This window comes from Engystomops pustulosus, chromosome 3 (genome assembly GCF_040894005.1).
Source record: "Engystomops pustulosus chromosome 3, aEngPut4.maternal, whole genome shotgun sequence".
Lineage (NCBI taxonomy): Eukaryota > Metazoa > Chordata > Amphibia > Anura > Leptodactylidae > Engystomops > Engystomops pustulosus.
In genome coordinates this window covers 67724493-67746464 of record NC_092413.1, presented here as the reverse complement: position 1 = coordinate 67746464, position 21972 = coordinate 67724493, and the positions used below count along the sequence as shown (strand labels likewise).

The 21972-nt window shown below is 41.5% G+C and overlaps 1 protein-coding gene across 4 annotated transcripts in view; it reads left to right on the top strand.

Moving 5' to 3' along the window:
* Window positions 1-21972, top strand: part of VTA1 (vesicle trafficking 1) — a 369178-nt gene that overhangs the window by 285936 nt on the left and 61270 nt on the right. Inside the window, exons 7-8 of one of the 4 annotated variants that reach the window (XM_072140988.1) lie at window positions 9905-9985; window positions 21387-21523. The exons of 1 other annotated variant lie outside the window; for it this stretch is intronic. In XM_072140988.1, the coding sequence (XP_071997089.1) occupies window positions 9905-9985; window positions 21387-21508 (203 nt within the window). In that variant the 3' untranslated portion in view covers window positions 21509-21523. Of the gene's footprint in view, window positions 1-9904; window positions 9986-11435; window positions 12548-21386; window positions 21524-21972 lie in introns of those variants that run through there. 2 more of the 4 variants (XM_072140990.1, XM_072140987.1) reach the window with 2 other exon arrangements.

The following is a 21972-nucleotide window of genomic DNA, read 5'->3' as shown; positions in this document are numbered from 1 at the left end:
CCAAAATTTTTCAACTAACATGAACATGAAGTACAAAGTGTTGCGAGAAAATAATTTCACTTAGATATGTTAAAGCATTCCAAAGTTATAAACACTCATAGTGACACATGTCAGATGTCACGTGTCAGAAAGTTGAAAGGTGGCTTCAGCGATAAGGGGTTAAAGGAAATCCACCACTTCAAAATGGTCATTCTGACCCATACATACCTGTACTTAGGGGTAGATTAGCTGATGCTGGAGGTGGTCTTGATATGGCACAAATTTTTAGTTTCGACTCGGCTCCTGGGTGCCTGGGACCATTCACTTGGTGCTTAGTCATCCTTTTAAGAGATGTGTCGGGTTAGTGGCAGAGCAGGTACCATGTCATCAGAGACATATCCTTATATGGTGCCTACACCTCTTAGGGGCTTCTCAAGGACCTCACAATGTCTCTATTTCAATTGAATAATTTTTTACCCTGCCTGGGAGTTGAAACCACAACCTCCACACTTCACCTGCCATAGAGCGACCGGACAGTGCCGCCATCCACTAGGTATGGGCTTAGTGGTTGTTTGTGTAACTGTGTGGATTTTATGTAACTAAGAGCTTAACTTTTACATTGTAACACAGGATCTATGCACTTCTATATAGAGAGGGATCTTCTCAGAGATTATCATTATTATGGAGATCATTATTATTAATCTGTTCACATGCTAGTGGAGGAGTAGCAAAGTGGAGTGGAGTAACGGAGTGGAGTAGGCGTTGTTCTGCATAGGTTGTGTACTAATCCCCCCCATCACGTCTAAGAAGTCATACTCTGACTCCACCTCGTCCTCACAAAGTGACTCTAAGTAACCCCGAGAAGGCTCTTTCGTAGTAGTGCTGAAGTGCCTGGGACTTAGGCTGACGTGCCTGGGACTTAGGCTGACGTGCCTGGGACTTAGGCTGACGTGCCTGGGACTTAGGCTGACGTGCCTGGGACTTAGGCTGACGTGCCTGGGACTTAGGCTGACGTGCCTGGGACTTAGGCTGACGTGCCTGAAGTGCTCCAGTAACTATGCCCCTCAGGTCCTTGATTTTACGGCCAGTCCTGGGATACGCAGAGACACGGTAGGGCTCAGACCAGTGGACTTTTTTAAGTTCTTTTTTAGTGAGGACCTAATTGGTCTGATTGTATCCTAGACCAATCTCTAAGCTGCACAATATATGGCCCAATACCCCACTTCTTTTTATGCACAACCCCACAGGTGGAGCACAGATATACTGTACCACACCCCAATGTTCCGCATTTTGCCCACAATTCACAGAGCCCACCCAGAGATGACCCCCGATATGATAGATCTTATAAGATCAAACCCATATTGCATCTAAATGCCTGATTTATAGAAGTGTTTACTCCAGAGAGGCATTTATCGATAGATGAGTCCCTGGTACATTTCAAAGGGAGACTTCAGTTCTGCCAGTACCTACCCAATAAGTGGGCAAGATATGGCATGAAGATGTATAAGCTATGTGAGAGTGCTTCAGGGTATACTTATAAGTTCAGGATATATGAAGGGAAGAATTCCAAAATAGTGCCCCCAGAATGCCCCCCGGATTGTACCACGGCAGCACTTCCAGAAGAAGTGCCCCAAACTGCCAGCAAGGGAAGGACACAGAAGAGGTACAGGGTGTGCTCCAAAAGGAGCCTAAAAAAACTAATGATATACCTGTGTGACACGTTTCCCGAGCAACCAGGGTTATGCATGAAAGAGTTTCAGGATTTATCACATGTCCCTGGTTATATAATTGCACCATGATGCACTCTCACACAGCTTATACATCAGGCCGCATGTCACACCTTCCCTGCTGAGCTCTACTGTGTACCCAGCCTGTAGATTATTGGCACATATAGGGTATTGGCCCTGGGAGAACCCACATCGTGATTTTTGGGGTGTTTGTCTCCCGTGGTAGAAGCTGGGCACATAATGACATAATGGATAAATTGTACTATGCACAATCCATTTAGCATCATCCTTGGGGTCCGTCTATGGGGTTAAAATGCTATTTATTCATGGAGGAATGTAGTTTTCAAATAGGGTCAGTTCACTGGGTTTTCTACTGTATCCCTAAGGGCATCTACAAATGTTTTTTAATGCCAAAAAAAAAAATTAAATGTCTGCCCCAAATGCCATTCTCTTCTGAGCCCTACTGTGTCTCCATCTTGTGGCCTTTTGCCACACATGGGGTATTACCATATCTGTAATTTCCTGCAGAATTGTTTTTGGGGTGTTTATCCACAGTGGTATGAGTTGGACTGATTTCATTTGTCACTACAATGGCACATTTGCGAAAACTTAAACATTTTTACTCTGCTCCATTCACTTTGTATTACATTTGGGCCAGCATCTCAGGGGTTAAAATTCTCATACAACCCAAGATTAATTCTTTGAGGGGTGCTCTTTCCTACAACAGGGGCACTACTCGGAGGTTTCTATTGTACTGGTACCTCAGGGGCAGTGGCTTAACTAGGAATGAGTGAGCCCTATAGCAAACTTTTTTGTTTACCACCCCTCGCCGACGACCACGGCACTGTTTACTATTCCCTACCCATTTTGAACGTATATAAGGGTTTTTTATATTGTAAGTATACAGAGTTACTAACACAGGAATAACACGTAAGGCATTTATAGTTTAACATATTTTATCACTTATTTACCCTAGGTCATAGTCATAAGTTACCTGAAACCCAATGCACCATGTTTCTATCACTTCTTGCTTGATATAAATTTTATCTTTAAAATATCTAGGAAGAACCTAAAGCACAAACATTATAGCGGTTAATCTTGCATATATATATATATAATTATTTGTATTTGCTTGAAAAAGGCTCCTTGGAGCCGAAACGTCGCTGTTTTGTTGCTGATCATGGAATAAAGAACCTATACTTTTTTTAATCACAATTTGGAGTGCTGCCCTCTTTCTTGTATATATCGCTGAGGGACCCCAGGCCCAGTCCCAGGACGCCTGCACCCACCACACTCTACGGTCTGTGCTGCTTGGACTTTCTTCTTCTAATTATTTGTAGCTATATAATTATTTGTAATTATAGAATGGTATAAGATTTATTAAAAATGTAAAAGTTTCTTAACTTATATGTAATTCATCAAAACTTACTTGGACAGGAAGTATGATATTCAACTAGTTTTCATCTTCTGAAAAGATAAGTAGTTTTTTTGAAAAAATCGCCAACCTGAAAAAAATATATAAAAAAATCCAAATTTTGTTCTTGTTTCTCCAATCAGCATTGATTATAAATTACATTTAAAGTTTTCTATTTTACATTAACCCCTAGGGCACCTGGACGTTATAGTACGTCCCAGTGGCTAGATACTTAGCGCACCAGGAAGCACTATAACGGCACCGGCTCTGGCACAATCACAGCTGACACCGCGCGCTAACACCCGCGATCAGAACCGGCTCTGATCGCGGGTGTATACCCCTTACACGCCGCAGTCATGCATGACTGCGGCGTGTAAGGGTGTTTCTGCTATGGATCGGATCGCCTGTGCTGCTTACCAGGGGATTCAATCCTCTTCTGGGCAGCCCGAAGGCTGCCCGATGTCCGAGACAGTCGGATCCCTTCCGGGTCTGACTGTAATCTGTCTGAGCATGCATCTTCATGCTCAGACAGTTTACACTGCTCTACCATGAAGAAGTATTGGATATGAAGCAGTGTTTTGGACTTGAATAAGCGATCAAAGCATCACTGGTTCAAGTTCAACTATGTATAAGTAAAAAAAAGTGAAAAACAGTAAAGTTAACACATTAGAATAAATAAAAAATAAATACATTAAAATATAAGCCCCTAAAATGTCACTTTCCCATAAAAACACTTGATAAACTATAAAAAACACAAACACACAAAAAACCGCCTATCTATATAATAAACAGAATTGTTACTCGACCTGCACTGTAACAGCCAGTGGAAAAAAAAACGCAAAAACCATTCCAAAAAAGGGCATTTTTAATTAATACCTTAAAAAAATGCTCTAAAAAGTGATTTTAAAAAGTTACGCACTCTAAAATGAGACCACTAAAAAGAACAACTCTTCTCGCAGAAATATACCCCTAACCAGATTTGTCAGCTGAAAAATAAAAAAGTTCTGCATATCAAAAGATGGTGATGCTAAAATGAACAAAATTTTCTCCAAATTTGTTTTTATTCAGTAAAATTGAATATGAATATATTAAAAAATGCTCCGAAAGATGATTTTTAATTAATACCCTTTAAAAAATGCTCTAAAAAGTGATTTTAAAAAAGTTACGCACTCTAAAATAAGACCACTAAAAAGAACAATCCTTCTAGCAAAAAATAAGCCCTTAACCAGATTTGTAAGCCGAAAAATTCAAAAGTCATGCATATGAAAGTTGGTGATGCTAAAATTAACATTTTTGCCAAATTACTTTCTATTCAGTAAAAATGGGGAAAAAAATTAAAAAACGATAAAAATTAGGTATTTTTGTAATTGTGGTGACCCATAGAATAAAAATAATATACTATTTTTATGGTATGGTAAAAAACCCACAAAAACCTGTGGGTCGCGACCCCAGCGGGGGTCGAACGACCAAAGCACAGGGGTCGCAATTCTATTAAGTTTTTGCCGCGATTCTCGGCAAAAATGGAATAAAATGTGTGAAATAAGCACAAACTGCTTGAGGACCTGTCGGCTGCTGCATATAGGGGAAACTGGAGGACCTGTGGTGATGTAATCATCACATGACCCTCCGGCTTCTCCTCTATACAGACTCTCGTGGAACAGACTGCTCTGCTCAGTAAGTAGAAACTAGAACTGGAAGCAGCAGGGGGGACACCAAAACTGGAGTCAGGAAGGGGGGCACTAGAACTGGGGGAAAACTGGTGGCAGGAGGGGGGGCACTATACCTGGGGGCAGGAAGGGAGGCACTATACCTGGGGGCAGGAGGGGAAGCACTATATCTGGGGGCAGGAGTGAAAGCACTATACCTGGGGGCAGGAGTGAAAGCACTATACCTGGGGGCAGGAGTGAAAGCACTATACCTGGGGGCAGGAGAGGAAGCACTACACCTGGGGACAGGAGGGGGGGCACTATACCTGGGGGCAGAAGTGGAAGCACTACAACTGGGGACAGGAGGGGATGCACTACACCTTGGGACAGGAGGGGAAGCACTACACCTGGGTGCAGGAGGGGAAGCACTACACCTGGGTGCAGGAGGGGAAGCACTATACCTGGGGGCAGGAGGGGAAGCACTATACCTGGGGGCAGGAGGGGAAGCACTATACCTGGGGGCGGGAGGGGAAGCACTATACCTGGGGGCAGGAGGGGAAGCACTATACCTGGGGGCAGGAGGGGAAGCACTATACCTGGGGGCAGGAGGGGAAGCACTATACCTGGGGGCAGGAGGGGAAGCACTATACCTGGGGGCAGGAGGGGAAGCACTATACCTGGGGGCAGGAGGGGAAGCACTATACCTGGGGGCAGGAGGGGAAGCACTATACCTGGGGGCAGGAGGGGAAGCACTATACCTGGGGGCAGGAGGGGAAGCACTATACCTGGGGGCAGGAGGGGAAGCACTATACCTGGGGGCAGGAGGGGAAGCACTATACCTGGGGGCAGGAGGGGAAGCACTATACCTGGGGGCAGGAGGGGAAGCACTACACCTGGGGGCAGCGGGGGGGGGGGGGGAGACCAGAACTGGGGTCAAGAGGGTGTGGGAAAAACTGGGGGCAGGGGGGGGGGGGGAGACCAGAACTGGGGTCAAGAGGGTGTGGGCAAAACTGGGGGCAGCGGGGGGGGGACCAGAACTTGGGGCAGCAGGAGGGGGGACAAGAACTTGGGGCAGCAGGGGAGGGCTAGAACTGGGGGTAGGAGGGAGGGGGAACTAGAACTAGGGGGCAGTATTTTGCCAGTTATATTCTTGTACATAGGGGGCAGTATTATGGCAGTTATATTCTTGTACACAGGAGGCAGTATTATAGTAGTTATATTCCTGTACATAGGGGCATTATTATAGTCATTATATTCCTGTACATAGGGGGCAGCATTATAGTAGTAATGTCCTCAGACATAGGGGGCAGTATTATAGTAGTTATATTCTTGTACATGGTTTGGGGTCACCGCAACATGAGGAACTGTACTGCGGGGTCAGAGCATTAGAAAGGTTGAGAACCACTGATCTAAATATTAGTTTTGGTGATTTTCCCAAAAATTTTAAAAATGGCAACCAAAATCTGACCCTCATAACATTCTAGTAAAATATGTGGAATCTTAAAAAACCATGCCAACATAAAGCATAAACACAAAAGATATCATCCAAATTTTTAAACTAATTTGAAGTACAATGTGTCACGAGAAAACAATCTCAAAATCCCCTGGATATATCGTTCCAATAGTGACACAGGGCAGATTTGAAAAACGGGACCGCGTCCTTAAGGTCAAAGGAGGGTGAGTCCCGTAGGGGTTAACAAAACCATAACTTTCAAGGGACAATCAACCTAGGGGTTTGTTATAAGGCTCCAAATATAATGGAGGCAGCAGAGGAAATGCTGATAAGTGAAATGGATGCGGCTTCAAAGCATGGTGAAGTACTTATCATGGGGGACTTCAATTACCCAGATATTGACTGGGGGGCAGAAACCTGCAGGTTCTTGTCAACAACAAAAGACAATTACCTGGCGCAACTAGTCCTGGAGCCAACAAGAGGGGGGGCACTGCTGGACCTTATCCTTACCAACAGACCTGATAGGGTATCAAAACTACAGGTTGGGGGGAAACTGGGGAATAGTGATCATAATATCATTGATTTTGTATTACGCTTTACTAAGCACGTTAGTGAAGGGGCAACCAACACTCTAAACTTCAGGAGGGCAAATTTTCATCAACTAAGGGAAGACCTTAAAGGCATAGACTGGGATAATGCTCTCAAAGACAAAAGCCCCCCCCCAAAAATGGGACTTTTTCTCATATATTCTGAAAAAGTCCTGTGAGAAACACATACCTTATGGGAAAAAGCATAAAAGGAACAAGAAAAAGCCTATGTGGCTAACTAGTCTTGTAAGGAAAGCAATAAGCGAGAAAGATAAAGCGTTTAAGGTGCTAAAACGTGAAGGTAGCGATGAGGCATTACAGGATTATAGAGAGAAAAATAAATCCTGTAAAAAGCAGATAAAGGCCGCAAAAATAGAGACTGAAAGAAATATTGCCAGGGAGAGCAAAAATAATCCCAAATTATTTTTCAAGTATATAAATGATAAGAAACTAAAAACAGAGAGTGTGGGTCCCCTTAGAAATAACATGGGGGTCATGGTGGAAGGAGATGAGGGAAGGGCCAATCTACTGAATGTCGCCTTCTCAACTGTCTTTACCCAGGAAAATCCCCTGGTGGAAGACACAATGAGGAATAATGTAAATTCTTTTTATAATGTCAACAGTTTAACCCAGGAAGAGGTACGGCGCCGCCTCGCAACCACTAAGATAGATAAATCACCGGGGCCAGATGGCATACACCCCCGGGTTCTGCATGAATTATGTACGGTGATAGACAGACCGTTATTTTTAATATTTGAAGATTCACTGACGACTGGTTATGTTCCACAGGAATGGCGCATAGCAAATGTGGTACCAATATACAAAAAAGGATCAAATAGCGATCCTGGAAACTACAGACCCGTAAGTCTAACTGCTGTGGTGGGGAAAATATTTGAGGGGTTTATTAGAGATGCTATCCTGGAGTATCTCACTGTGCACAACCTTATAACCCAGCGTCAGCATGGGTTTATGAGAGATCGGTCCTGTCAGACTAATCTGATTGGATTCTACGAGGAGGTAAGTTCAAGACTGGATCTGGGGGACGCTGTGGATGTTGTATATCTGGACTTTTCAAAGGCATTTGACACCGTGCCACATAAAAGGTTGGTATATAAAATGAGACTGCTGGGAATAGGAGAAAATCTGTGTATTTGGGTAAGTAATTGGCTTAGTGATAGAAAACAGAGGGTGGTCATTAATGGCACATTCTCAGATTGGGTTGATGTTACCAGTGGAGTGCCACAGGGGTCAGTATTGGGGCCACTTCTTTTTAATATTTTTATTAATGACCTTGTAGTGGGTTTACACAGTGAAGTTTCAATATTTGCAGATGATACTAAGCTGTGTAAAGTAATAAATACTGAGGTCGATAGTTTAGCATTACAGAGGGATTTGTGGAAGCTTGAGGAGTGGGCAGAGAAATGGTTGATGAGGTTTAATGTAGATAAATGTAAAGTTATGCACTTGGGCCATGGAAACAAAAAGTATAATTATGTTCTTAACGGTCAATTACTTAGTAAAACTGAAGCTGAAAAGGACTTGGGCGTATTGGTGGATGGTAAACTTAATTTTAGTGACCAGAGCCAGTCGGCTGCTGCTAAAGCAAATAAAATAATGGGATGTATCAAGAGAGGAATAGATTCTCATGATAAAGACATAGTTCTGCCCTTATACAAATCCCTGGTCAGACCACACATGGAATATTGTGTACAGTTTTGGGCACCAGTATATAAAAAGGATATAGTAGAGCTGGAACGGGTGCAGAGGAGAGCAACCAGGATTATTAGGGGAATGGGGGGACTAGAATACAATGACAGATTACAAAATTTGGGATTATTCAGTTTAGAAAAAAGACGACTGAGGGGAGACCTCATTACAATGTACAAATACCTGAACGGACAGTACAAGGATCTCTCCAAAGATCTTTTTATACCTAGGCCTGTGACCAGGACAAGGGGGCATCCTCTACGCCTAGAGGAGAGGCGATTCTACCATCACCATAGACAAAGGTTCTTTACTGTAAGAGCAGTGAGACTATGGAACTCTCTGCCGCAGGAGGTTGTTATGGCGGACTCTATGTACATGTTCAAGAGAAGCCTGGATGACTTTCTGGAGAGAAAAAATATCACGGGTTATGGGGATAAAACATTTTATTTAATTCTTGAAGGTTGGACTTGATGGACTTGCGTCTCCTTCCAGCCTTATATACTATGATACTATATACTATGATACTAACCTAGAGAAATCAACAAAAATAATATTCCTTTAGCTGTTTTAATTGTTAAATGAGTAGACAAGCAAATAACTAGTTCTGCTTGTTCACTCCATAACCATAAACTTTGACATTTTAAACAATGGGGCTCAACGCCACACTTTCCCCGGGTTTCCCGAATATTTCCGTTTTGCTCCGCTCTGCCCCTAGATTTTGGCGAACGGATTGTGGCGCATCGGCGCCAGCTTTCACATGACAGAAACCGGGGGTGTGGCCGTCGGACAACCCGACGGATTTGGAAAAACTGCAGAATTCAAAAAACGTTTTGTGTCGCAAGATCAAGCACTTACATGAAGCAGGTGAACTCCGGCGGACCATGGTGCAGCAGCAACACCTGCTGGATATCGGGCGCGCGACCTTAGTGAATCCCACCAGACCCGAATCCTCATCGGACAGCGCACCGCGGGATAGCAACTGGACCGGGTAAGTAAATGTGCCCCAATGTGTCAGCAGTGTTAAAAAGAAGAGACTTTGACTTCCTTCTACTCTATATCGCCACAATGGAGCCACTCTGCCGACGCAAAGAAAGAAGACAGAAGAGAGAAAAGGAAGATCGAGAGTCGCGCCAAGGATCCGGACACCGGAGGGTGAGTATTAAGTTTTTTATTGACTTGTGACTTGTGTATAAGCCGAGGTGAGGTTTTTCAGCACATTTTTTTGTGCTGAAAAACTCAGATTATACTTGAGTATATACGGTAATCTAGGTAAAAGCCAGCAGCATGATACAGGTATCGTTGGAATTGTTATCAAAGTCTCTCTCCAGCTATGCTAAAACGTCAGCAACTTTACAGTTACACTTTAATTATTCTTATACTGTGTTTTTTAGGTGTAGCAAGCAATGCAACTTCCAATTCCTCCCTCCAAAACATACACTCGGTAGAGCCATCCCTCTACATTGCACAACAAGGTAAGGATCAAAACTGAAAACATTGTATGACATTTTTATGTATTTATACGGACTATTTAACACGTTAGTGACGCAAGGCGATATAGATCTTTTTCCACGGGTACTTAGCGCAAAAAGACATTCTATATTGTCATACATTGAAACCGTCACATGTGTAAACACATGGTGACAAGTCCGTGACGACAGCTGATCGTCACAGACATCGGGCCAGGGACCTATCACAGCCGTCCGTGCCCAACAATCACTGTGATTGGTCAGGGAACCCAGCATGACCAATCACTGTTAAAGAAGGAGGGAAGAGCTGGTTCCCTGGTCTGATTCTGTCATATTTTGTGACAGAAGTGACAGGATCAGAGCCGTGAACCGAAGCTCCTTCCCCTCAGTGTGTGGAAAGTGCCCCCTCACATACAAATACTCCCCAAAACTCACTCCGACCCCTCCACACCCCTGTTCCTTATCTTTATTCAGTGTGACAGCTGGAGCTGTCATTTTTTTTTTGGTGTGATCAGGGCTAGTGATCAGGGCTAGTGATTAGGTGTGTTCAGATACAGACACTGCCAGTGATGAAGAACACTTTTTAATGCCCTCCTCTAGTGATAGTGAAGGAACAGTAGGCAGAGTTAAGAGCAGTCAAATGACCCCAGTTGGGAGCCCCCAAATATGTTTTCTCCCCAAATTCCAGCATTCAGTTCCAACCCAGGAATAAATATTAATACATATGGGTACAAGGAACTTGATTTTAAAAAAAAAATAATTTTTACAGAGGAATTTGTAGACCTAATGGTTACACAGACAAATCTGTATGCAGAACAGTTTCTGGCCGGTCACCCCACATCTTATTATGCTAGAAGCCAGATTTGGCACCCCACTAATGCCACAGAATTAAAAAAAAATCCTGGGGGCTCTTTCTTAATATGGGACTTGTTAAAAAGCCTAGCATCCGGTCCTATTGGTCCAGTGATGTTTTATGCCACACACCAATGTACAGGGCTTTAATTACAAGACCACGTTTTGAGGCGCTGTTAAAATTTCTGCATTACAGCGATAATAGTCAGTGTCCTGCTGCTGGTGACCATTCCCAAGACCGATTGTACAAAATTAGGCCAGTAGTGACTAATTTTAATGAGAAATTTATGGAGGCTTACACTCCACAAAAAAATATATCGACGAGTCACTTGTACTTTTTAGAGGTAGGCTTAAATTTCGGCAATATTTGCCAAGCAAAAGAGCTAGATATGGAATCAAAGTTTGCAAGCTCTGTGAAAGTGAAAGAGGATACACCTACAAATTCCGTATCTATGAGGGAAAGGACTCCAAGATCTGTGTACCTGAGTGCCCCCCTGTCCTAACCACAAGTGGTAAAATTGTGTGGGATCTTTTATTCCCCTTGTTGGGTAAAGGCTATCACCTTTACATAGATAATTTCTATACAAGTGTCCCTCTCTTTCAGTGCCTCCTTGAAAAAGGAACGGTGGCCTGCGGAACAATAAGGAGGAATCCAGAGAGGCCTCCCAAAAAATCTGGTGGACCTTAAATTGAGACTGGGTGAAAGCAAATCCTTGTGTCAGAGTAACATCATGCTGACAAAATATAAGGACAAGAGAGATGTTTTTGTCCTCACATCTATCCATGCAGATTACAGCACCCCTGTCTCTGTTAGAGGAACCAATGTCACAGTCCTCAAGCCAGTTTGCATACAAGAGTACAGCTAACACATGGGAGGGTTTGATCTTGCCGATCAAATACTACAGCCATATAATGCAAGTCCCGCATTTGGTACAAAAAGATTGCAGTGCATTTAGTGCAAACTGCATTGTATAATTCCTTTATCATTTACCGCAAGACATGGCAAAAAGTAACCTACTTGCCATACCAAGAACAAGTAATAAAGTAATTACTGTTCCCAGAGGGTGAAGAGTGTGCGATCACATCCCATACTAGTGTTGCCAGCAGAATTGTGCCAGGACAACATTTCCCATCTGAAATTTCCCCCTCAGAAAAGAAAAGACGGCCTTACAAAAAATGCTGTGTCTGCTACAAGAAGGGAACACGCAAAGATACCGGTTATCAATGCGACACTTGCCCAGATAAGCCAGGGTTGTGCATCAAACACTGTTTCCGTGCTTACCATACTTCCCTGGAATATTATTTTTATTGTTCTTTTGTCATTTTTGTTATTTTTACATGATCCTGAACAAACATGCCCAAAATTTCATTGCAATGTTGGCCATTTACAAATTGATATTATACCTAATATTTATTTAAAACCACATTTCATTTCATTCATTATACCCTACAGAAGGAAAAAGTGTTCTTCACAACATATGCAAATAGATTTTGCCGGGATTTCATTTTACTAGCCCCCAAAACTTTCATTATACCCCTAGATGAATACAGATTCATACCCACTCATAACCAAATGGTGCCCTGCTATTCGCCCTAAAAGCAGTTTACACTCACATGTGGGGTATTTTCGTGCTTGGGAGGAATTGTGCAATAAAATGGGGTGTGTGTTTTCCTACAACTCATTGTAAATTTATACATTTTAGGCCTAAATTAATATATTAGTGAAAAAAATAATTTTTCTAAATTTTACTTCCATATTATTTTAATTTTTGTGAAACACAGAGGGGGTAGAAAAAGCCACTATACTCCTTGATAAATTCCTTCAGGGGTGTAGTTTCCAAAATGGGGTAACTTGTTGGGGTTTTTAATTGTTTCCATTCCCCAGAGTCTTTGTAAATGAATGTTGGTGGCCTAAAACTGTTTCAGGAAAATCTACCCACTCATAACCAAATGGTGCTCACTCTGTTCTGTGCCCTGCTATATGCCCCAAAAGCAGTTTACACCCACATGTAGGGTATTTCTGTGCTTGGTAGGAATTGTGCAATAAAATGGGGTGTGTGTTTTTTCCTACAACCCATTGTAAATTTGTACATTTTAGGCCTAAATTAATATATTAGTGAAAAAAATTATTTTTCAATTTTTTTTCTATTTTGCTTTAACTCCTGTGAAACACTGAAAGGGTTAAAAAACTTTCTAAAAGTGGTTTTGAAAAGCGGGATGGGGGCATTTCTGAAAATAAGTAATTTGTGATGGTTTCTTATGGCAAAGTCTTTTAAAACGCTCTTTCTTAATTGCAATAGTCCATAAACATGGTTTCCAAATTTTCCTATAAATTGCTGTTACTATTGTAAGTCTGGGAAAAAACAAATATTAAATTGGAAAGATCCAGAATTTTAAATTCTGGTCTAGACCTATTGTAAGTCAATATTTAAATTCAAATTGCATTTCTGCAAATGGAGGTCTTTTGACCAAAAGTATCAAAGGTAAGTATAAAATTTAACTTTTATTTCTATTTTTCTAATAAATGGTTCAGAACTCGGTCTGTGACTCTAATTTGAAATCAATATGCTGAATCGAAAAAAGTGAATTTAAAATATTTATGTGATAGCGGAGGGTAAGTATTGATGAATATTATATTATCGTGGAGGGAGACCCTTGGAGTCTATACCCGTGTGGTATATACGCGTGGGTATTGTGCCAGTCACCTGCCTGTTGTAGGCTTATCGTGGCGCTCCTAATAATCTCCAAAATTGGTGGAGGAATTCCACTATTTAGTATGTCATAATTCCTCTCTTTTGCCCGTATTCACACATGCTCTCAAGGGAGGGGTATTTGTAGGAGATATCAGGCATTCACATGCTCTCAAGGAAGGGGTATTTGTAGGAGATATCAGGCATTCACATTTGCATACACACACGTATATATCTATTCTGGTAACCAAATAGTCCCTCTATTAGTGGTAGTATTAGAAAAAATTCCCAAATTGAGCCTCGAGGTGTGTCGCTGCAGTCTGACACATCTAGGCTCTAAGACTACCCTCCGCTTTTTATCACAAGAATTAAAATATTTCTCGCTCGGTCAGCCCCCCCGACATGTTTCGCCACAATCTGGCGTCCTCAGGGGGTGTCAGGGCTGAACTGAAAAGTTTAGCTTGTCCGCGTGTCTTTATAAAGGCTTTTTCTTGATGACATCACATGAATGGATGTGCGCTGTATTAGCCAATAGACTGGTGAGAAGCCGCCCCCCGGTATCAGCTGATATATGTGTCATTATGTTTCATTGATTGGTGGAGGGAGAAGGCTGGGTGATTAGTCATTGCTCAGAACTCACCTCTAATAGGTTCCTACTATTGTCCATCTGGGCGGCGTCACATGATCATGCCGCCATGGAGACACAATGACTCACAAAAGGCTCTTCTAATGCATGTGATCACGCATGCGCGTAGCAACGGAACCGATAGAATGTTGCGCAGGCGCGTTAACTTGTAATTTTGTTCGTGGCAGTGGATTATTCTCCAGGCGCATCAATTTAAAGGTCCTGTCTAAGGTAATTAACGCTGACATTTTTCAAGACAGGATAGGGATTCCAATTACTATTTAGATTCTATATATCATATTTGAATAAGTGTTTTTGTGGATGGTGAAATCCTTCTTCAATTAGTTATATTTTAAAAGGCAGGGAGTTGTTGTATATACTTCAGATAAAGGGCACTAACAATTAATCGTAAAAATAGATAATTCTTTAATGAAAAGATGTATTAAAAACATACAAAAAAAAAGGGGTGTGGTACGTATGCTACATAAAATGTAAACAGCTATTCAGGATGATGAAACACAGACAGTTTGCAGTCGAAAATACAGCATGGGGAATACAGTAGAAAATTCTACAGAAGAAGAGTGAAGAAATCAGGCGATACCTTTTTGAGGCTAACTGAGTATATTTGATGGTGAGCTTTCGAGAATACTAGTTCTCTTCGTCAGACATGATGTTATGCATGAAACAGAAAATTCACAGCATTTTATACACACTAAACAGTGATCATCAAAGGATATTAAAAAAAACCTCTAAAACAACAGATTGATAAAAACAGGGACATCTTATTTACAACAGGATGGCATTAAAAACCTATGAGGCGAGACACATGAGCCCTGGCTCTTATCTGCCTGTGGCCTCCAGGTCAGAGGTAGGAGGTCATGAAGCTGGCATGGATGTTAAGACCACTTTGCAAGGTGTTGAATCTCCTCATTAATTTATACTCCCATTCTTTCCTTTCCCTCTGTGTCTTAAAATGTCCCATTAAAACAGTAATCTGCAAATCTTCCATAGTGTGGTCCTCTCTGGAGAAATGTACAGCCACTGGAAGATCTTTCCTTTCATTTTTAATATCAGCTCTGTGTGAGTTCATACGTTGATGGAGTCTCTGACCTGTTTCTCCAACATAAAGGCCTGTGGTTGGACACTGCTGACACATAATAAGGTAGACCACATTAGAGGACCTGCAGGAAAAGGTTCCCTTGATCTGATGTACCTGCTGTGATTGGGGTACAGGTACCTGGTCACCTGTGCGGATGTGCTGGCACGTTTTACACCTGCTTTGCAGGCAGGGTGAGGTACCATTTTCTGATGGGGGTCTCAGGGCACTCCGGACAACCAGTTGTTTCAGGTTTGGTGGTTGCCGGAAGGACAGGAGAGGAGGGACTGGAAATATTTCTTTTAATCTTGTGTCTTTATGCAGAATCGGTTGGAGTTCCTTGGCAATGTGACGCAGGATCTCCAGTTGTGGGCTGTAAGTAACTATTAGGGGCACTCTGGCCTCCTGTTGGGTCTCCTTATATTTGAGTAAATCATCTCTGTTGATGGCTGCAGCTTTACCTATTTGGTTATCAGTCACTTTTGGTCTGTAGCCCAACTGGAGAAATTCAGACCTGAGCTCCAGGAGGTGTTTTTCCAGATCTTTTTTGTCTGAACATATACGGTTGTAGCGTATGGCCTGGCTGTATATGATAGATTGTCTGGTATGTTTGGGGTGGAAGCTGCTATTTCTCAGGTAGGCCGTTCTGTCTGTAGGTTTATGGAATATGGATGTGGTTAAGTGGCTGTCTTTAATCTGTATGGTGGTATCCAGAAAGTGTATCTCCTTGTCTGAATAGCTTAGTTTCAGATTGATGGTGGGGTGAAAGTTGTTGTAGCCCTCATGGAATTGTATTAGGGCCCCCTCACCTGCAGTCCAGATGATCAGAATATCATCTATATAACGGAGATAGATCATGGGTTTTGTGGTGCATGTGGATAAGTAAGCACCTTCCAGTTCAGCCATAAAAAGATTGGCATACTGTGGTGCACACCTTGAACCCATCGATGTTCCCATACACTGCAGGTACAGATCCTCTCCAAATGAAAAATAGTTGTGGGTGAGCACAAATTGTATGAGATCTGAGACCAGTTCTGTTGGTAAGTTGTGCTTCTCCATGTGTGCCCGGCATGCTGCTATTCCATCTTTATGGGGGATGTTAGTGTATAAAGATTCCACATCCATGGTGGCCAGAATTGTACCATCAGGAAGTGGGCCTACAGTCTTGAGTTTATTTAAAAGGTCAGTAGTGTCCTGGATGTAGCTAGGAGTATTTCTGACCAGGGGTTTAAGGAGATTTTCCACCCAACCTGAGATACTTTCTGTCAAGGTGCCAGTGCCAGAAATAATAGGCCTTCCTGGATTGCCATCTTTGTGTATCTTGGGGAGCATATAGAAACAGCCTGGCCTGGGATCCCCTGGAATGAGAAGGTGGACCTTGTGTTGCATCTGTCCATCAACAATTTTTAATCATATAAGGATATCTACTGTATCAACTGGTCTATTATATTTGTTTAGCTTGTATTGAATTATGTAACATATTACCACTTATTTCCAATTCTTCATCAATATATAAGGGTCTTAATTCCTTCACCGTCCCTCACTTCACTCACGACCTTCACTCCCTTCCCTTTCCCCTCCCTCCGCCCCCCCCCCTTCCCTGATTGTGTCTCACTTGCACAGTGCACTTTATGTTCACTTATTACGCATAATAAATACCTTCAAGTTTTGTGGTATATGTATATACACTAATTTTAAAAGTCTTGGTCACAATTATATATTCATGTTTTATTCTCTTTTATGAATATCTATATTAGGTTGAAACTTGCTGCATTGTCACTATTATGTAAATTATGAATTATCATAATTATTTGTTTTATCTTACATTATTCATTTTTGTTTCACAGCGATGCACTAGCACTTTCTTTAAGCATACATTATTGTTATATTAATTCGTTGTATTGTCACCATTATGCAAAATATGGATTGTTATAAACATAGTTTTTATATTACTTATTTCTTTTCACAGCGATGGACTAGCACTTTTTCTAAGCATTATTATACTTACATGCGATAGATTGATCTTTGAGTCGTTATGCATAATGTATTTCTATCAAGTGTGACCTGTCATAGTTTGCATATTAGCCAAGATACCTTAACCCTGCAACCATCAATGACTAGCACAAGCTACTTTTTATACTGATGTCCAGCATTACTCATCCCTCGACTTGTGCACCGCATGAAGGTGGCTGTCCCGTCGCTATGGCAACACCTCTTCCCCTTTGATTACGTCGTGATCACGTGACCGCGTAGTCACGTGACCACGCACGTGCGATCACGCGATCACGTGACCACACACTCGCGAGATTTGGACGCTGTGCCGACCACGTGACTACACACGTGAGCCCTTACATAGAATTTCATTGGCCGATGCATGATTTATCTGAGAATTCCCCATTCAATGACGCCACCCCCAGACGAAGGCTTAGCGGCCGAAACGCGCGTCGGGGCGTTGCAGTCGTCGCAGCCACGGGCAATACCATACCCAACCCACTGGTAAGGACTGGCATTTACATTATTTTGGATGCTTTATTAGTGTTTCTATGTGCCAATTTGGCAACTATCTGCACCCCATTATTTCACATCCTTGTGGTTATATATTACATCCAGCCCTGGTACACATCTATATGCAGTAGAATTTTCTACTGTATTCCCCATGCTGTATTTTCGACTGCAAATTGTCTGTGTTTCATCATCCTGAATAGCTGTTTACATTTTATGTAGCATACGTACTACACCCCTTTTTTTTTTGTATGTTTTTAATATATCTTTTCATTAAAGAATCTATTTTTACGATTAATTGTTAGTGTCTTTCCTCTCTTTCCCCGTGCTGGGGAATACTTTTGGTTTTCTAGCAATGTTGCGAGGTTTTTGACCGCCGTATGCGTATACCTAAGGGGTGCCACTAGGCATTTAGGTGGGGCTTAAACACCCACACCCGTATTACAATCTATCTACTTTCCACTTTAGACTGTTCCTTTCCATTTGTTCCCCTTCAGATAAAGGGTGTAAATGTAAAACCCTCATTTAATCCACTTGGGGTCAGGCTTTTTAGCCGATGGATCCATTTTGCTTCCAATTGCATTAGTAGACGATCAATATTTCCCTTTCTAGGGCCAATTTTAAGGGTGTCTATTCCCCAAAAACGAAGATGCTCCATGTCCCCATTATGTTTTAGACGTATATGTCTGGCAAGTGAAGTGTCCTTTCCCGTCCGGGTGGCACTTAAGTGTGAGGAAATTCTTCTTCTAAATTCTTGGGTCGTTTTTCCCACATAAAACTTGGGGCAGTTGCAACTTGCCACGTATATGACATTTGTGGTTTTACAGTTGATGAATTTCCTAATTTCGTATATTTTGTTATCTACAGGGTTAGTAAAGTTTTTAATCTTAAGAATTTGTTTGCAGAATGTACATGTACCACACGGAAAAGATCCCTTTAGGGAACTTTGTAGCCACTCATTTCCTTTAGATATTTTATCGGATAGGTGACTATGCACTAAAAGGTCTCGTAAATTCCTACCCCTGCGGTATGTAATGGAAGGTAAAACATCTGTAAGTTCTTTGTCATTACTTAGAATCGGCCAGAGAGATTTTATTATTCCTAATATTTCCTGTGAGTACGCGTCATACGTGCCAATGCATCTTGCCCATTTAGTCTCGTTTTGTTTGGGTTTGTTTGATAGTAATTCTTCTCTTTTTAGAGACTTTGCTCGATGGTAAGCTTTGTGAAGTGTTTTCTTAGGGTATCCCCTTTCTCTAAATCTATTGTATAGACTGGAGCATTCTCTTTCAAACGCTGCCTCCATGGAGCAGTTTCTCCTTGCTCTGATGTACTGGCCTACTGGTATTCCCTTCTTTAGGGGTTGTGGGTGCCAGCTCTCCCAATTCAAAAGGTTATTGGTGGCAGTATCCTTGCGATAAATCATAGTGTGTAAGTGCCCTGTATTATCCTTAGTGATGGTGAGATCTAGAAAATTAATCCGGTTTTGATCAATTTCTGAGGTGAATTTCATAAAGATCGTGTTTTGATTAAATTTTTGGACAAATTCCTGGAAAGTGGGGATGTCACCCTCCCAGAGGACCAGCACGTCATCTATATACCTGCCCCAGAATAGCACATGCTTGGTGTAGGGGGCGAGTTCTTCCGTGAAGACGTGCTGGTCCTCCCACCATCCTAAGAAAAGATTCGCGTACGTGGGTGCACAAGTGGTGCCCATGGCGGTGCCCTTCAACTGGTGGTAAAGGACACCGCCAAAAAGAAAGTAGTTGTGTGTTAACAAAAAAGTGAGGAGAGTAATGGTAAATTGATTGTGCTGGTAATATTGTGTACTTTTTGTGTTAAGATAGAACTGGACTGCTCTTATCCCTAGTTGATGTTGGATACTGCTGTACAGCGTTTCTACGTCTAGACTCGCTAAATATGTCTGTTGAGTGACAGTGATATCATGCAATTTACTGATAACATCCTTTGTATCCTTCAAAAAGGAGGGTAGTGAGGACACAAAGGGTTGTAGAATTTTGTCTACATAAATACTTATTCCTTGTGTTAGGTTGTCATTTCCTGAGACGATAGGTCTCCCCGGTATTGGTTTTATAGCTTTATGAATTTTTGGGAGAGCATAGAAGGTGGCAACTGTGGGTTTGGGATTTAGCATAAATTTGTATTCGTCAAGGGTGATCAATGTTTTTCTTTGGCTTCATCCAGAATTCGAGTTAATTCCGTTAGATACATGGGAGTGGGATCTTTTTGAAGGATCTCATATGTTTCCTGGTCATTAAGTAATTTTTTGGCCATAAGGATATAATCTGTTCGATTCATAAGGACGATGTTTCCACCTTTATCAGATGGTTTGATTATTATCTGATCGAGAGTTCTTAATTCTTCTAGTGCTTTTTGTTCGTCTTTGTGTAGGTTTGACGCTGTTTTACTTTTAGATATTCTCAAATTTTCCAGCATTTGTGTGGCTGTATCCACAAAGGTTTGTATGTTCGGATATTGAGAAAAAGACCGTGTAGTTTTGGATTTGGGTCTTAAGTTGGTGAGTGGGGCTTGAATTGATTTGGGAGTGCTTATGTTCTCATCCTCTAGTTGTTGGAGTATGTTACGTACTCTACAATCATTATTCTCCATTATGTCTTGATCATTTTCAGGTGTGAAAAAACTTTTTTGGAGGGCTAACTTTCGAGCAAAAAGATTAATATCTTTTATCCATGTGAATTTGTCAAATGTGGGAATGGGTGTAAAGGAAAGTCCTCTTAGAGTCACAGACCGAGTTCTGAACCATTTATTAGAAATACTTTTGGTCAAAAGACCTCCATTTGCAGAAATGCATATTGTAAGTCTGCTAACATCCTAAAAAACTTTAAGAATGTTTACAAAGTTATTACAATATAATGCAGAGCTATGGTAAATGCTATTTATTAAGTAATTTGTAATTGGATGGTAAGATTGTCTGTCTGAAAAAAAAACATCTTAAATTAGGAAAATTGCAGATTTTTTTTTTTTTTTTTTTGCTACATTTCCCCTTTTTTAATAAAAAACATGAATCATATCAACTAACATTTACCACTGGCATAAAGCACAGTGTGTCATGAAAAAACAGTCTCAAAATAACATAGATAAGTTAATGTGTTCTGAAATTATTATCAAACAAAATGATACATGTCAGGTCTGAAAAAAAGGCTTGTGTCCTGAAGGCCATTTTAGGCTGAGTCCTTAAGGAAAAAAATTTCTTCTTGTTTGTTTTTTTGTGATTGTAACATTTTATAAGTATATTGGTTGTGCTTATATTCACTGACCTCTTTTAGCAACATGTAGGAAGATGCTTTACAGCACGGTTGGCCTTGTGGTATTAGGCTGGCATGTAGAAAGCTTGTTAACCCTTTAAGTACATTAAAGAACATAATGAAGGTTTGATTTGGAATTTACTAATTTCATCAAAAATAAAGATACAAAAGTCGGCACAGCTCACACTGCGGCATAAATTCCCCTTCACGTGAGCGTGTAACCAAGGACAGGCGTCCAGGGAGCACAACTTTTCCGGGTTGAACATCCACAGGCAAAGTCGATAAAGTGCAATATAAACAGAATAAAGCGTGGTACTCACCGGGGCGATGTTCAAAAACACTTCTTTTATTGCAGAGACATCAGGACAGGGTAATGTGACGTCCGCCAGACAGAATGCGAAAGATAAAAGTAAAAAAGAAGAAAATACAGCACAAAAGAGAAAAGAAAAGCAATACCAAAGAGTTGGAGCAATATAGCATAGATGAAATTATTGCATATTCGTAAGCTATTATTGATGTAATATCAAAGATCTAATAAGCACTGTAAATTTGTTAGTTGTTATCTCATAGAAACACACTCAACTTATTGCTTGTCTTTTCTTCTCAATTTACTAATATTATTATTATATTTATTAATATTTTCATTTGGCCCTAAAATTTACCCACTTAAATCCATCTGTGAGTTTAGACGCCAGGCCAATGATCTAAGATCCCGTTTTCGAGCCCGAGGTTATCCAGACCACATCCTCCGCTCAGCATACCAACGAGCGCTAGGGTCCAATAGAGTCGACTTACTCACGCCACGTCCGGCCTCTTCTTCGCCACAACCCATTCGCTTAGTCGCTTAGTCGCACAGTTGGTTAGACAGATACTTGATAAACACTGGCACGTGCTCAAAATGGACCCAGACTTATCCACAGTGACACAGGACCATCCTACAA